This window comes from Pinus tabuliformis, chromosome X, assembly GCF_031772625.1.
Source record: "Pinus tabuliformis cultivar Carrire ecotype Pingquan chromosome X, CPIR1, whole genome shotgun sequence".
Taxonomy (NCBI): domain Eukaryota; kingdom Viridiplantae; phylum Streptophyta; class Pinopsida; order Pinales; family Pinaceae; genus Pinus; species Pinus tabuliformis.
This window is the reverse complement of record NC_142308.1, coordinates 809579091-809596864: the sequence shown is the minus strand read 5'-3', so window position 1 is coordinate 809596864 and position 17774 is coordinate 809579091. Positions and strand designations below refer to the sequence as shown.

The following is a 17774-nucleotide window of genomic DNA, read 5'->3' as shown; positions in this document are numbered from 1 at the left end:
GAACACTTAAGCTAATGGCTTCAGCACATGCTCTAGTAGCATCAACCAATGTTGTTGGATGCTTGTGCACATTAGATACGATCACTCATTCCTCAAACTGCGCAGGATATGTGTGGACATCCGGAGTAGACACTCTGCGCGATTGCACAACTCTATGTTGTGACTCGTCGAATGATATGTTGTGCATCTCTTCTTCTAGATTGTCTCCAAGGATCTCAGTATCTCCTTGGTCACTTGGGACTTGCTCTTCTTTCAGATCCGATGAAGTTAGTGGGTCGACCTCTTGGTGGTAAGGCTTGAGGTCAATGTCTTGTTCTAAGTCTAGATTCTCCATCTCCGTATCCATCTGCTCAAGTACTCGTTCAATCTCTTGAGCGAAGTCCTGATCCTATGACTGCTCACCATGTCTGCTTTGTGCCAGTTACTCAAATGAGTCTACTACATGTTTGGGCACAGTTTCATCAATATGTGCATGTGGCACCCCTTGCTGTGTCTGTCCCTATTGCACTTCCTTCTACTATCTGTGCAGCTCCCGTTCTTTCCGGAGTTGCTCCTTCAACGCTTGAAACCCCTTCATTGTTTACTCCATCTTTTGTTTATCTCTTTGCCTTTGTGCATTTCTCTTGTCGCAATGTCGCCTCTTTGCCTCTATTTCAAAAGCTGCTTTCTCCACAAGTGGGTCTGCTCTGAACTTGCATCTTTGTTGTGCCTCTACACTGTCGACAATATTTCTCTTGCCTTCATCATGCGTAGGTACGTTACCCTTTGTTGTTGACGTTGCTAGTGCTCTCTTAGATGTTGCTTCGCTAACCATTCCATAACTATGTCAACCAGTTTATTGGGCCTGGAGAAGATATGACAATATCTCCATGGGCCTTCCTCAGCCCAATGACACGCCCCCTGGATCCAAGGAAATTGCACTCTCACGCAGTGATCCTTCACAAAATAATGCAGATCATACAGATTGAAGCTTCTGGTGCCATAAGTAAATCTTTTAAACTCTTCTGTCTCGTCATCTGCATGTTTGAGATTCTATATTTCGTACAACCAAATTCGCAACAGAAGAGTGGGCCAGGGTTCCTTCTTCTTTCGATGCAGTCTAGCTGACAATCCTGTTGAGATGTGGTACGATACTTCTTGCATGACGAGCTTGTCCAAACTTTAGTAAAACAGCAGAGGCTTCTCCGTGCTGTACATCCGTATGAAGGTGCCAAAAGGTGAGGCATACCAATCCACTATGTCGATCAGTGCCTCCATTGTTGCTTTTGACATGCAAAGTGGATCCCACTCAAATATCATCTTATACACCGGGGTGACAAAATGGTATGACAACTATGTGATGACTCCGCGGAAGCTGCATTCGAAAAACAATCTGCAATAAGTGTTCACAGAGGCTTTTGCTAATGTCCATGCCCACTTCAAGCCTGGGAACTTCTGACGGGCACAGATTACATCCAATATGTATGCAAACATGTAGATTTCTGCTTGCTGACCTTCCGACGGTTGCCAAGCTCCTACTACCTATTCCTTCAGTTTGTGAGCCAACATGTCAGACCAATTACATGCTTTGCCTTCACTGGCTAGTTGGTCCAACGCAATCACCCAACTCTACGAGAAGGTCTTCGTGCTCTCTTGGCTGTACAAGCGATATGCAAAGATGATCAAGTACTGATATGCCTTCCACAGTATATTCGTCTTGTAAATTTGGTTGGGTGTCATCCTGAACTTGGCTGGCTCCTTTACCCAGCTCTTCAAGATATCCCTGGAGTTTGCATTGCTGCAGGGTATGCTAAAGGGTGTCTCCATTGTGATTACTAGCTTCGGCAAGTGGTACATCTATTGATAGCCCCGTGCCCTGAAGGTAGAAACCTCTATCTCGCTGACACTTCTCAACACCATCGTCTTGGGATCAATGTACGAGATGATCCAATGTATCATGTTCGCGCATGGAAACACGGGATACCTACATGCAATCCAGTACAAGCCAGACTTGTGAATGTTCACATAGACCTTGCAATCTTCAAGATCTTCCTCAAATGTTCCTGTGAATGCATCATTGACATCCTCCAATTTCAACTTGATGTCTTTGTCTACGATCAGCTTGGTGTCTTCGTAAATCAGAAAACTCATAGACACTTTCTCGACTTCTTCTCCAGATGCGCTTTTGTCAGTGTCCTTTGACCCTGCTCTCTTACAGGCCATTGATCCTGAATTGCTGAGAGAAGGAAGAACACTTACTATACCTAGAGACATGCGACATGCATGGGAAGCAATCTGTCAATTAAAAAAAAAGAAAAATTGAGGGTTGAAATGCAACATACTCGGGAGATTGATGGCAAGGATTGCGTAATTTTCACTGGGAGGTTGGGACACTGACTGCCAAAATTGTGCAAAAGGTAGTCCAGATTTTCAGGAGGCTGGTTGACTGCTGGAATTGCACAAGGCCCAATCCAGATTGACCTGCTGGGTGCTGAGATTATGCAATGTGTAATTTCAGTCAGAAAGGTATGGAGGCCAAGGGATTGCATTGTGCAATTTTCTGGGCCAGCAAACACTGCCTCTCAGAATTGCGCAAAGAAAGTCTAGAGGACACTATCTCACCAGATTTACACATTTTCTAGGAGGAAGGCAAAGCCTTCCTTCTCAGAAATGCGCAATGTTGTCCGAGCAAGGCAGAGTCCAGGCCAAGATTTCCTAGACCCGTCGACGAGCGGCTGAAAACATATGAAGATCTGAATGCATGGCGATACTAAGTATAGGCAAGAGTGAATGATCATGCATGCAAACAACGAATGCAAGATTCAGAAAACGGTAAAACATGAATGTATGTGAAATGAGTTGCCAAATCGGCGACCGTCCGTGCAAAATAGTGTCATGCATGCGACAATAGTGAGACACAAACAAAAAATGAAATGGTGCTTGTACAGGCTAACATGCATGAAAACAACAGCAAGAATTCTTAGAAATCAAGCAGACAACACTCACACAAGCTAGAACACAAAATGCGACAGAAATGTTGCAAAAGGCAAGTAAAGCGGACTTACCCAAAAATAGCTAAGCTGGATGTGTCAAAGACTCCTAGATGTGTTGTGGGATGTCAGAGCTCCAAGATCGATGTGAAGAATGAGCTCTGAAGTGTTGAATAAATAATTTTGAGGCTTATGACGGGCATGCCACAAATCTAGGAAAAGCGACACTTGGAGGAAATTTTCTAAAACGATCTTTGCATGTAACCTCCAACTGCTAAAAATAGATCCCTAAAATCTAGGGATGCTTTTTACATGTTGTTTTTTTTTATTTGAAGAAAAACAACCCATGCATGCAAATCAGGTTTGCTAGGTCCTGGGGGGAACCGGTCAACCTGAAGGCACATGCAACAGTCTGCAAGACTGGGAGAGGGATTTTCACAATTTCTGGGAGGAGCCCGACTGACTGTCTCAGAGGGATTGTGCAATTTCTGGGTTGAGCTGCATTGTTGGGCCAAATTGCATAGTTTTCTCAAGGAAGCCTGACTGACTACATTGCGCAATTTCTAAGCCCAGTAGGCTGCCCAACAGATTTGCAGAATTTCTAGAGGGAAGATTGGTTCCCCTCTAGAATTGCCCAATTTTATGAGGAAGCTCCTCAGCCAGCAACTAGCTTAAGTCTGGAATGGCAGCTTGTGAAAGGAGTGAAGCAAACTGACATGCACAGGTTGGAAAACCACTGGAAAACCAATGAAGCCTATGTACTTGAAAGTGCAAGACATGCTGCTAAGGATGGTTGGTAGGGAGGCTCCAAAACGAAGCTAAGGAAAAAATTTGGAGGGTGGTTGTAGCTGCTACAACATAACCAAATTCCTACATATATGGTTCAGGTTGATCATTGAACTTAAGGAGGGATCCTCCTCCTTTTTCGTGGAATGCCAATCTTCTTGCAACCCTCCTCAACACCATATATTCTTGGTTGCTCCTACCAACTTATGACGTCTATTAGTCTTTCAAGAGAGGTCTTTGGACCTTTGGGTAGGAATGAAATTCTCGTGAGCTCTCAGTGTAGTCACTTATGTACTCATATCCATGACCTATTCCTATGATTGACCTTTGAAGGAGGGATTCCTAATGATTTTGCGTTTTTCGGCTTCCTTGTGACCTTTTTGTGTCGTATGCCATTTGCAAAACAAGAAGGGGAAACTTGGTTGTAAGCTGAGGAGGAATAACACCTGTATGTGATTCATAGAACCCCAAAATTAAGGGTCAAAGTTTGTTGCAAGTCTAAGTGGTTAGAGAACCACAAAGGTCGAGTCATGGCCAAGACATTCATGTATGGCCCTTTGTGGCTTATACGATCCATATAAAGAGGAAACCAATGCGATCACGATGAGAAAATGCCACTATGTATGCAGTAGGGTTTCATTATCTTATTCACAGACCAAATTCATAATATCACAATGGGAAATGAAGCATGGGATGTGCCTTTATAGGAGGATTTTGTCCATTAGCCCCTTTTACCTACATCCCTCGTGACCAAAGGCATGATCAAGTCCTCGTGGACAAGGTTGGGGTCGGGGCTAATCTTATGGCTTTGATTGAGTGAGTTATGGTCGGGGCCGACCTCTCGACTTGATGGTAAGCGACAGTCGGGGTCGGGACCAACACGATGGAATAAAAGTTGTGTTAGAGTTGCGACTGACCTTCGACTTTGGATTTCACATGTGTATGAGGTTGAGGTCGAGCCCAATGCAAAGGAAGTGATATTGTTATCGGAGTTACGAGCCGACCTCCAACCATAATTATATATTAGGCTTTTGACTCACGAGTTTCCTTGGTAGTGGTTATGTGTATAATGCAAGGGGAATGGTAAAGTCCCAACCCATGAACGAGTCGACAACATATGCAACTAATCTATGTGGCGTTAAGTGAATAACTGGGTTGGCCATGTGGGTGCCATGTGGCAAGTTTATGATGTGGCATCATAAAATTCATCGAAAATTCAATTGGCCATATTTTTTGGTCCTAAGGTTAGATTGATGTGAAATTCTATATCACTGGAAACATCTCGCCGAGACTAACATCATGGTAATATGCAATGCAAGTTTTAAGAACAAAAAAAAAATCCCAACTCTCTAATTGAATAAGGGAGATTAGATTAGGAAGAGAACACTTCTCACCCTGGATTGGGATGTGAGGATGTTTACAAGATTAATGTTGTCGATAGTTGTGCTAATCATCAACCCACATAGGGAATACAACTATTAAGGTATTCACCATTTTAAGAATGACCATGTGTAGATTTTAGGTTTCTATGGTTGGCGTTGTTCGTTGGGGAAGGAAGTTCCATAGATGAGGGTTTTGATATTGACGTCTTAGAGCCAATAACTAGGTCCATTGTCAAGACATGAGAAAAAAGTTAAAAGTAGGGGTGGAATAAATATGCTAATAGGAGAAGCGTAGCCCAAACCCTAAAGTCGACTAATGATTTCAGAGTTTATGTTGCACTCTAAAGCATTTATCAACGAGCATTTAAGTGCAACATAAACTTTGGAATCGTTAGTCAACTTTAGGGTTTGGGCTACACTTCTCCTGTTGCTTTATTTATTCCACCCTTGCTTGTAACTTTTTCCTCATGTATTGAAAATGGACTTGGTTATTGGTTTCAAAACATTGACAACAAAACCCTCATCTATGGATCTTTCTTTCCCAACAAATGACCATATGACTAAGTTTTGAGGCCCTATTGGCCCATTTTTCCACAACCACATTCATATTTCTTTCCACATGGAGCAAGAAAATGCTAAAGAGGATCTTATTTCCTTTAATTCAAGCTATCAAAATTGAGAGGTTGTTATCTAATAGAGATATAAAACCTAGCATCAACTTTATGACCACTAGGTAGACCCCAATGACCTTTAATCCTCAATATTTGCTTATTTGCTTATTTGTTTATGCTTGGTAGTAGATATTTTTAAATTTATTTTAACTTATAAAGTCCATTTCTTTCAATATCAAGCAAGCTTATCTCTATTTAATTTTAGTTACTTGTTTTAATCAAAACACTAAATTTAAATAGCTATTTTAATGAAAAGACAACCACCGCACATTAGATTCATCATCTTTATCTTATTTTAAATAATTTATTTCAATAAATAAAAAACTTAATTATTTATTTTAATCTGAACATACAATGTATTCATTATGTCTATATTAAATTTAAATATTTATTTCAGTTACAAAATTAAATTTAAGTATTTATTTCAATATAAAACTCACCAACATATATTAACTTTAATACAAATATCGTAAATTAAAAACAATATTTCTTAATCGCCTACAATATATTCATTATCTCTATTATCTATCTCTTAATTTAAATTTAAATATTTATTTAAAAAAACAGGACTACCCCACATCAACTTCACTATTTATATCCTAATTTCAACCAGTTACTTGTTTTAATATATTTTAACTAAAACACTAAAATTAAATATTGATTATAATCAAAAGATTAGATTTGTGGAGAGGGTACTTGTTTCGATCACAAGGTAACCATGACACTAAATTCATCATAATTTTGATAATAACGTTGATGACGTGTAATCTATTATTTTTTAAATGGAAAAAGTATTGGGTTGAAATAAGTAGCAGATGTGGACTATATTGTCAGCAAAGTCATAAAGTCTAAATAATTAATTCAAATTATTTAGACTAAGATAACTTTGTCTTGAAAAAAGGATGAATCCTTCGGTTTCAACATTTTATTTTTAGTTATTCTTAAAGATAAAGGACGATGTCAATCAATGTCAATGTAGAATCATTGAAAGTGCAAGATAAGAAAGGCTCCCAACAAATTGTTGAGAAGTCAAATAAGCCAAAGCTGTACGTAGCCGCTTCTTTATGGAATCGAAAGTGGCTAATAAATAAACACTTGAGAGGGAGGTTTGCAGATTAAATATACGTTCATTCGAATTTCGGAGGTACATAACCTATTAACAAAGGAAACTATTATATTATTTCCATCTCTATATTATTATAAATGCTTTTTGATGTTAGTGTTCATTTTCTCTTTCTACGTTTTATTCATTTGTTTACGTGTTGTTATTCAGAAAACGAACATTATTTCCTTCACATCTCAGAAAGCATTTATAATACTATATACATGGAAATAGGAATTTCCATTAACAAACCTATTTTATATATATATCTGAATTTGACCAATCATATGATCAATGATGCGTGTAAGGTAAATGCTGTACTGTGAAATGCTTAAACCGTTTTGTACTAGTGGTATGCATATATTCAGATGCTTGTAAGTTGTACTATTAAATGTTTATTTTAAGAAAAAGAAAAAATAATCGATGTACGGTTAAATGCTTATTGGCTTTTTAAGTGATAAGTATATAATGGTACATTGGTTTTTAAAGTTATAAGTATATAATGGTACATTGGTTTCGGATGGAGTAACAACTTGTTTTTTAAATTAATTTGTTGGTGAAATATAGTTTAAAAATTTGGATGTTCAAAATTTAAATTATTAAATTTAATAAATTATTTTATTTTGAAATTCTAATTTATGTATATCGTAATAAATATGTAGTTTGTTAATGGGTTGTAATATAGTTTGAGTAGGTTTAATAGTTAAGAAGATGTATCTCTTTTTAAGAGGTCATAGGTTCAAAACTAAAGGAGAATAAATTATGTATGCTTTCATAGACTTAACAGTTAAATCATTACACTGAAATAGATCCTTTATATCATAAATTATTTATTTTCAAAAGCAAACTACTCATTTTCAACACATGCATATAACTTATGAATAAATTCAGCGGTAGGATATTCTTTCAGAAATATAAATAATATAATCCCTAGCGAGTGAGGATATGAATATGGAGATTCTTTTAGAAGCACAAGATGGGAATATTGTACAAGACCCCACCACCTGCTAGGTACAAAGAGAAATCATTTTCCTTTTGGATGTTACCGGGCATCAATCGATCTGTACCAGTTGCTACCACCCATCCTAAATAAAAACAAGGTACCCTATCATTATCCCTTTCAATGCTATCGGTCCATTCCACCAGAATAATTGACCTTAATGTGTGGTGGGAAAGGTTGAGTTTAATGTGTGGTGGGAAAGGTTGAGTTTAATAATTTTGTGTTTGGTTCTGGTTGTCTTCATCAAAAACTTAAAAAAGCATCTGAGGCGCATTAAAATCAAAGAGAAATTAATGTGGTCATAATTTGTATTTGAAATGGGAAGACACGATTTTACACGAAGGGTGCCGCTTCCGGTACATGCAAAACCCATGCGTCCACACTCTTCCCCTCGCGCGCCCAAAGAGGCACGCCCACGCCCTGTGCTGTACACATTATTGTGTGTGAACTCCACACGCCATGCCACAATTGGATTTTCCACTGAGATACCTCCTACTTTAAGTTTGACTACCATGAATCCCAACCCGTGCACCACTAGTCAATATAAAGCAACGTGTTATCCCAGCTTTCTCAGTAGAATTGACCGTCAGATCCAGACATTTACTGTTGCAGATTTGTCATACGCTCTGTTGGACGTATGTGAAGATTTTTCTAGCCCTGCATTGTGTTATATTCAGATCATTACTTCACTTCATTGCATTACCTGTGACAGGTATTTATCCCTTGCATGTTTTTTTTTTGCTTTCCTCTATTTAAATTTCGAGGAATAAGAAGTTGGATTATTTCTGCGATCTTTCTGTAATCAATTAATGATTAAAATTTTGTTCGTTTGATACCCGGCAGGTAAAATGGATGCGCATAATGGAGACCAGAAAGTGGTGTTAGAGGAAGAACAGTCGCTGATTGAAGAGGTGGCATTGGTGGTGCCGGTGACAGATGATCCATCTCTCCCGGTCTTTACATTTCGTGTGTGGGTTCTGGGATGCGTGTCATGTGTTCTGCTCATGTTTGTGAACACATTCTTCTCCTACAGAACCCAGCCCCTCACCATATCTGGCATTTTAGCCCAGATTTTGGTGTTGCCCATTGGGAAATTCATGGCAGCCACTCTCCCAACTAAGAAATTGCGGGTACCCTATTTTGGATGGGAGTGGAGTGTGAATCCAGGCCCCTTCAACATGAAAGAGCATGTTCTCATAACCATCTTTGCTAACTCTGGCGTCTCATATGGCGGTGGAGATGCATATTCAATTGGGGCAATCAATGTCATGAAAGCCTTTTACAAGCAAAATGTTAGCTTTATTGCAGCTCTCATCATCGTGCTCACAACGCAGGTAAGACAATAGTTATCCTCCTATTTCATGTTGTGTTGTATGAATTTGGTTCGTAGAGAAGTGGGTTTGAGTCTATTTGAAAACGTGTTATAGAGAATACATTGATGGTGGTGTGATCGTAGCATACAGAAAGTTTGACCCTGACCATCATAACCAGTGGAGGCTTTGTCCCAATCTACTGATCAGGCTGTGCAGAGCAAAGAATACAGCCATACTTGTTTGCTTGGGATGAAGTCTCTGCTCACTCTCATCGGTCAATTGAATTTCACTGTTTACTGATTTGTAAAGGCAGAGGTTTTAGCATCTTTATCCTAGTGACCTGGTTTATCATCAGTGCGAAGAATAGAGAATAATCATTTTGTGGCTTGAAATATGAATCTGTTTAAAACATTTCTGGCGTTATCATCAGTGCAAAGAATAGAGGATACTCATTTTGTGGCTTGAAATATTAATCTGTTTAAAACATCTCTGTCCCCTCAGGTTTTGGGTTATGGCTGGGCTGGTTTGCTGAGGAAGTATCTCGTAGACCCCGCAGATATGTGGTGGCCTTCCAACTTGGCGCAGGTCTCTCTCTTCAGGTATGCACATTTCATGTCCTGAAAAGAGGAAATAGGGAAAGCCGAGCTTGTTTTTTCACACCTGAAAAATAGCCAATCTGCTACTACATTTCATATACTGTTAGAACTTAGGACCAGCTACAGTCTGTTAGGAATTAAAGATAATCAACCAAATCTAAAATAATCTTTTTGTCCTGCATAAGAGCTTGATCATAAAGAAAACTGAGTTTTCAAAGACAACTTGTTCAAATAAACCAAAAGCACGAACGCTGAATATATATATATATATATATATGGGTTGCCCACAGGACTTCTCTTTAGGGATATATTGCTTTTTGTGAAGGGGTTGCCCACAGGCCCCCTCTTTAGGGATATCTTGCTTTTTGGGAAAGGGTGCCCATCAAGCCCCAGTTTTAAAGAATATCTTTCTCTTTTTGGCCAGGGAGGCCACAAGCCTCCTTTTTAGTGAAACACATCCCACAACTTGATGAATCATTTAGTGGTGCATTTCACAGACTTAAACAAAAACAGGGGGCATGGTGAAATGTTTTGCTAGTTACGTCCCCTGCTGGGGGCATGGGGAGCACAACCAGTGCACCCCTAACTCTATGGGACATGTCCCTGTAGAACATTGAAGTAAAAGTTTCAAAATATCTTTCTGGAAGGATTCCACGTCACTCCCAAACATAGCAAAACCTATGGTATTTGAATCCTCAGCTGAGATATCTCTGACTAGGATCTGTTTCTATCATTATAAGAAACAAATCTACAGTTAGAAGTCACATATTGATTTCAAATATCATGTAACCATTCAATTATTAATGCTCAAACTCCTTCAGTAACTACCTGCAGACTGGGTCAGAAGGCCTGGAGATCTGTGAGCTGCCAATAAGTTGTTTTCTCCTGTCCTCATATCTTCTTTTTGATACCCGTCAAAGAATTTCCAGACAAAATACCAAGTTGCTTTTAATTTTTACAAGCAATTCCAAGCATTTGGTAAATCCTTAAATCATCAAGTCTTTTCTCGTCCTCACACCTGCTTGATAATTCCTGTAAGTTGATAAGAGCAAGTGCTTTGATCCGACATATCCTTAGCAGAAACCTTAATTCTAACAGGAGTCTTTCCAATTAGGATTAAACCACTATGTGACAGATTGAGAAACAATAGTCCGAAATGTGTTTTTGTGGTCACTTACCTTGACACCTGAGGCACTATAAAACACTCTAAAAGTGTTCACAAAATAATGATTTATTAACTAAGGGAAACGGTTGAGTCATCAGAAAAATGAGAGTCCAGTATCTCTTGGCGGTGTCGTAAATCTTTTGATTAAGTTTAACTTAGAGCATATAAATGCTGTTATCATTTTCCCAAGTTTCACTTCTAAACATTAATGAAGTAGGCCTAAATTTGTTGTCACAAAACTTATACAACTAATCATTTAGTTCCTCAAACTCTCTTGTAATGTTCCTTATAGTGACGAGGTAATGAACATACACAAGCACATTCACAATGTCATTTTCTCTCTCTCTCTCTCTCTCTCTCTCTCTCTCGATATATATATATGATGGGATGCTTTTACATGCATTTGCTTTGAAGTGATCACCAATTTTTGCATACCAGGCTCTAAGATCTTGCTTGGGGCTGCTACACATATGCTTCCTCTTCCAAATCGCCATTTACAAAGGCAATTTTGACATCCATCTTGTGAATACCTCATTTAAACCGAGTGCACATATCTAATACCAATTTGATTGTATTCATCTTGGCCACTTATGCAAAGGTTTCTTGAAAACCAATACCTTCTTTTCAAGCAAAACATTCAGCCATTAACTTTGCCTTATGCTTATCAACAAAACCAATTGCATTTTTTCTTTTACATAATTCTATGTGCTTCCAATCTCATTTTTTTTTAATTGGATCATTTTCATATTGCTTTGCTTTGTCCCATTTTTGCTTTCGATTTGTTTGTGCAAATGAATTAAGCTCACTTGAATACAAAACTGTGGTCCTTAAAGCAATTGTTACTCGACATGAAACTGATTGTTCTATACTTCTGAGTTCCTGCTTCCTTTATGAGTTTGAGGCAGTCTTGTAGCTTTGACTAAATTGTCATTTGCAGTCACAACTTTGGGGTTTTTCTGGACATTAGTGGTCTCTTATTAGTGGAGTGTCGTACTTTTATTATACTGGCCACGATACATCGTTACGATATTATTGTTCTTGCCTATTATCTTTATGAATAACATCTCTAATGATATTATATTTTCTTTTTTAAAGCAGACAGCATGCATGCCTTCCTTAGACATTTTATTGTAGCCCACAAAAAATATGGTTTTATCTTCTAGCTTATGCATTTCTTCTTTTGGCACAGGTACATATGTCCAACATTAGGATATTTGAGATTGCATACTTGTCATTTCCTATCACCCCATGCTTGTGATGTTTCTTACAGTCTTAATGGAACTTCTGTTTGAGCAGAATACACTATGGTACGAAGTCCGGACTAATTTAGCCCAAATACTATTTCATAGATTTTTGCCCTTAAGCATGCTCCTTGCCATCTCATTTTAAACAGTATCTCATTAGAAATCATCTCTCAAACTGCCATAAGAGCGTGCTTGTCTGCTACCTAGAGTCGTTGTGTTCCATTATGATTAACCTTTCTCCATGACCACTAATTGCTTGAAGCCTTGGTCCATAGAACTCCCCATTTATAAATTCCTACTTTTCCAGCTTCTTTCCAATAGAGTGGATTAAATGAATATATCCCTTATCTGAGAAGAAAACAGCATGCAGCCAGTTCCTAACAATATTACTAGGCCCTCTGAAGCCCCAGTGCAGCTCTATGAACACTATTGCCAAGCCTGCCACATTTTCCTGAGAACCCCTGAGCTTGAGATTTGGAAACGCTATGCTGCATCAACCATATCAGATGTCCCAAATGACTCTGATATACCACCAATATGCATAGCAGTCTGAATTTGATGGTGGAATAGGAATTTGCTAAGTGGCATTATCATTCATGGTTATAATAACCCATTTGGCTGCCAGAAACTCTCCTTGGCCTTTAAAATTGACCAATGGAAGAGTCGAAGACCACCCCTTCCTGTGGAAGGGGACAAATATCCCAAGCCACTAGGGCCAGCAGGAGTCCTCTCTTACCTCCCTGCTTTCCCCACGGTAATGGTCAAAGCAGTAGAGGAAAGGCATGATGAGAATTCTGTCTGCTACGGTAATCCTTCCTGCTAATGGAGGGGAATCTTGCAGCCATCATTTCCTGATATTTCAATCAAATCTATTTAGAACCCTGTTCCAGATGTCATCTACTGGAAAATTCAGCCCAAATGGATGCTTATGCACCTTACTATCTCTCCTAGATGGATACTCTTCCAATTTTAGATTTTTATCAATCCACTCATGAAGATCTTCTTGACCAATATGAAGGGATTTTGTTTCTTTTTTACTGATCACTGTCCCTATAGCTTTGGCAAAAATTTCCAGACACTACATGATATCCTCAAAAGAAGTTTTGTTGAGTTCTGAACTGAGTGTTGAATCACCTGCAACGTGTTGTTCATCAAGCAGTTGTCCACCAACAGGTAGTAGAGATATCCTGGATATGTCCTTGGACTCTAGCAACCTATAGAAGTAACCCAAGGCATTTTCTGCAACGACATACAAGTATGGAGCTAAGGGGCATCCTTGTTGGTAGATCTTTGAAGAGGGATATCCTCTAAAAGGCTACCTTTAACACACGCTCTAGTTGAGGCATTTGAGAACATAGCTCAGACTGGTTGAGTGAAGAAGTTTGCAAATCCTAGCCAGCAGAGCATCTCAAGAGTGTAAATCCCGTCCAATCCAGTCATAAACCTCGTCAAAGTCTATATTGAGAAAGATAATCATTTGCCTAGTTTCCCTTTTTCAGTAGAGACTTTCCCGAGCCATGAGAATGTCATCCAAATAAAACAACCTTTGGTAAATCCTCTTTTTTCAGGCCGATTATTCTTGAAGCCATGTTTCAAGTTTTTTTGGCTAGTACACAAATGGCATGCACTACAACACTATTCAGAGAGGCCATATCAAGTAGGATACCATTTTGAAAATGTTAGTTTTTCAAGTTCCAATATAGATATCGCATAATTTGTTCATCCATGGAATTCTCTAGCGACCTTAGTAATATTGGATAATAGCATTAAAAGCCAAACTTAGGCATCCAAAATTGATAACTTTGGCAATTGTTACCTGGCTTCCTCTTTCTTCATATAACGGGATTCGTCAATTGAAACCAGATGCTTTAGTCCCTATTCACTTAATTTATTATCCTCAGGTAACATAATTGAGGCTCCAGAGTCTCTATATTATAAGCTTAATTTTTACTCATCTAAGTGAAATAAAATTTGAATTCTCTTCTGTGGAAACAAGAAAATTAACATCACTCAAACTGACAAGAAGCATGCTAATAAGTTACAACCAAGGGGATTAACACAGCCACCTGAGATTCAATAAACCTTGAAAGTTAAAACAACCATGCAAAGCATGCAGGTTAGATTGATCTATATATGTTCTCCTAGATGTAATTTAGTGAGCATGCCATAAAAACATTAAAATGTAACATTCTTGCATGTGTTTTGGGCTTCACTTGTTCTGATTTGAGTGCTTATTTAAATGTGAATCAGGGCTCTTCATGAAAAGGACCATTCTCAGAAGAGACTCTCACGTATGCAATTCTTCACAATCTTTACAGTGGCCAGCTTCGCATACTACACACTGCCTGGATACATGTTCACAATTCTAACATTTTTCTCATGGGTTTGTTGGATATGGCCTCATAATATCACAGCTAATCAACTTGGTTCAGGATACAAGGGTTTAGGTCTAGGAGCTTTCTCCTTTGATTGGGCTGGAATTTCAGCATATCATGGAAGTCCCCTAGTCACACCATGGTTTTCAACCTTGAATGTTGCTGTCGGGTTTGTGATATTCATCTACATAATCATGCCATTATCTTACTGGAAATATGAACTCTTCGAAGCTAGGAAGTTCCCCATTTTCTCTAGTGATTTGTTTACTGCTACTGGTCAGAAATACAATACAACACAGATCTTGACACCGCAGTATAATTTGAATATAAGGGCTTATAATGACTATGGAAAGCTATATCTCACCCCTCTTTTTGCTCTTTCTATTGGATCGGGCTTTGCAAGAATTGCAGCAACTTTTACACATGTGCTCCTATACAATGGACAGTGAGTTCCCCTACTTAATTCATTTGTTCCTTCTTTATTATTCTGAAAATTTAAAATAAACAGGGCGTCCATTCTTTTCATGATGATAAAGAGTGAATTTTATGATCACAGTGACATTCTGAAGAGGAGCAGATCTGCTCTAAATGCTGATAAATTAGATGTGCATGCACGCTTGATGAAGAATTATAAGGGAGTCCCGGAATGGTGGTTTCTCATCTTGTTAGTAGGCAGCGTGGCATTCTGTATTTTATTATCATTTGTATGGAAGGATGAGGTTCAAATTCCATGGTGGGGTTTGGTACTAGCATGTGCATTGGCCTGGGTGATAACTCTTCCAATTGGAGTCATTCAAGCAACTACAAACCAGGTTTGATATCTGTAATTTCTACTCTTATAATGAATGTGGACACGTGTTATTTTAAGGCGCCTTTTCTAGTGCAAGTCCTCACCAAAGGTTCTATTTTGTGATCCCTTTAAATGTCATGGAGTTTTTCCAAGGCCAGGACCTTTTTCTTCCTCACCCTCTTGTATTGCTTGATTCTATGCCTCTTGAAGTTTGGCAGTGACTAAAGAATCTGACGTTTTTTTCTCGAGTCTATAAGGGTATGAAACTCAACTTACTGAGTACAGGAAAAAATCAGAACTATATGCAGTGCATTTTCTTGCTTTCCAATTGTGTTTTCCCATTAGGAGAAATTGATCAAGCGTTGTTTCAAGTTCAATCCTGAATGGGATACAGTCGAGTTTTGAACGGGAGCATATGGTTTTTATGTTTCCACCAAGTAACATAATTAGTTAGTATTAGTAGTTTTTTTTTCTTGTTTTCTCTACCTTAGATAGTATGAGATAGTATGACAGATATCTCTTTAATTTCTCAAATAGCTTGGTTTGAGTGACCGAAGAATTTTGTGATTTTCTATAAAAACAGCAACCAGGTTATGATATTATAGCACAGTACATGTTTGGGTACGTCTTGCCGGGGAAACCTATAGCGAATCTACTGTTCAAGATTTACGGCAGGATAAGTAGCATACATGCACTTTCTTTCCTTGCGGACCTCAAGCTTGGTCACTATATGAAAATTCCTCCACGTTGTATGTACGCTGCTCAGGTGTGGTTCTGCAATCTGGATTTAGATGCTCTTCTTGGTAATTTCCTCTGTTTGATAATTGATTCCCATATTCTGGTGCTAACTCAGTTTAATTTTTTCACAGCTTGTGGGCACACTTCTAGCAGGCGTGGTGAATCTGGTTGTTGCATGGTGGATGCTGGAATCTATAGATAACATCTGTAATGTGGAAGCTTTACCTCCTGACAGCCCTTGGACATGTCCAAAGTACAGAGTAACATTTGATCAATCTGTCATTTGGGGTCTTGTCGGTCCAAGGCGCATGTTTGGAAACCATCAGCTGTATGAAAATCTGGTCTGGCTTTTCCTTGTGGGTGCACTTCTCCCTGTGCCATTTTGGATTTTGACTAAGCTGTTCCCCAAGCAAAAATGGATTTCACAGATAAACATGCCTGTTCTTACATATGGGTTCGCTGGCATGCCTCCTGCCACTCCTGCCAACATTGCTTCTTGGATCATAACAGGTACTATCTTCAATTATTTTGTATTCCGCTACAGGAAGAGGTGGTGGCAGCGATACAATTATGTGCTTTCTGCAGCCCTAGATGCTGGTACAGCATTTATGGGAGTGCTGTTGTACTTCGCACTTGGTATGCAGCAGAAGAATTTAACCTGGTGGGGGACAGAGCTGGACCATTGCCCACTTGCTTCCTGTCCAACTGCCCCGGGCATTGTTGTCAAGGGATGTCCAGTGTTCTGATTATCAGCTTTTCTCATATGCAATAGGATTTAGTTCTCTTTTCCTGAGGGGAACATATTGCTACGCCGTTACTTTTACAGCTCAAAAGAAGAAGTTCTCTTGTACTTGTCGAATTTCTTGGCAGTATAAGTTTGTCAGAATAATTATGCTATCTTCAGCAGCGAAGCGAGGCGGCTTTTATAAATAGCATGGAAGAAATACAAACTTAACAATTCCAAGTACAGAAGGAATTCAATCATGACTACTGGAAGGCCTCTTATAAATAGCATGGAAGAAATACAAACTTCACGATTCCAAGTACAGAAGGAATTCAATCATGACTACTGGAAGGCCTCTGGATCCCCCTGAAGGAATTTGTATGTACGGTCTTATAGAGTTTTTGGAATGTAATGCTAGCCTCTCCTTGTATTTCCAACAGGTATATTTGTCTACCGCATTAATAATAAATGTTCTTAGAGAAATAGAAGTGCCTAACTATTCGGCCACAAAGGATCCTGTCTCAGGGTGCAGTGACCATTGTTTACTATTGAATGGTATTTTGCCATGGTATGCATTTGCTAGTATTTATTTTAAATTTTCTTTCCCGAAAGCCTAAGAGAACCAATGTGTGCTTGATGTTAAGGTCATTAATATGAAGCCTTGCTTCTTAGCTGAACTTAATTTTGGATTATCTCTAATTTGGAGTACACAGTCTCTAACAATTATCAAGTTTACATTATGAAACAGTCAAGCATTTCAAGGGTATTATGTGTAAGCTACGATGTTCGTATCTCCACTTATTGTGACCGTTATCGCATTCCAACCATTGTAAAATGATCGTGTAAGAGACTGGACCAGAATCGTGACCATTATCGTATCCCAACCAAAATCGTAAAATGATCGGGTAACAGACTGTAC

General features: G+C 38.8%; 1 protein-coding gene across 1 annotated transcript; it reads left to right on the top strand.

The window, feature by feature from the left end:
* The first annotated feature begins 8477 nt into the window (after nt 1–8477).
* On the top strand, nt 8478–17466 carry LOC149142251 (oligopeptide transporter 3-like). The gene is made up of 7 exons (XM_089449686.1): nt 8478–8622; nt 8754–9244; nt 9725–9822; nt 14479–15048; nt 15160–15415; nt 15977–16159; nt 16263–17466. The coding sequence occupies exons 2-7, from the start codon at nt 8759–8761 to the stop codon at nt 16875–16877; spliced, it is 2208 nt and encodes a 735-aa protein (XP_089305812.1). The 5' UTR covers nt 8478–8622; nt 8754–8758; the 3' UTR covers nt 16878–17466.
* Nucleotides 17467–17774: the final 308 nt, after the last annotated feature.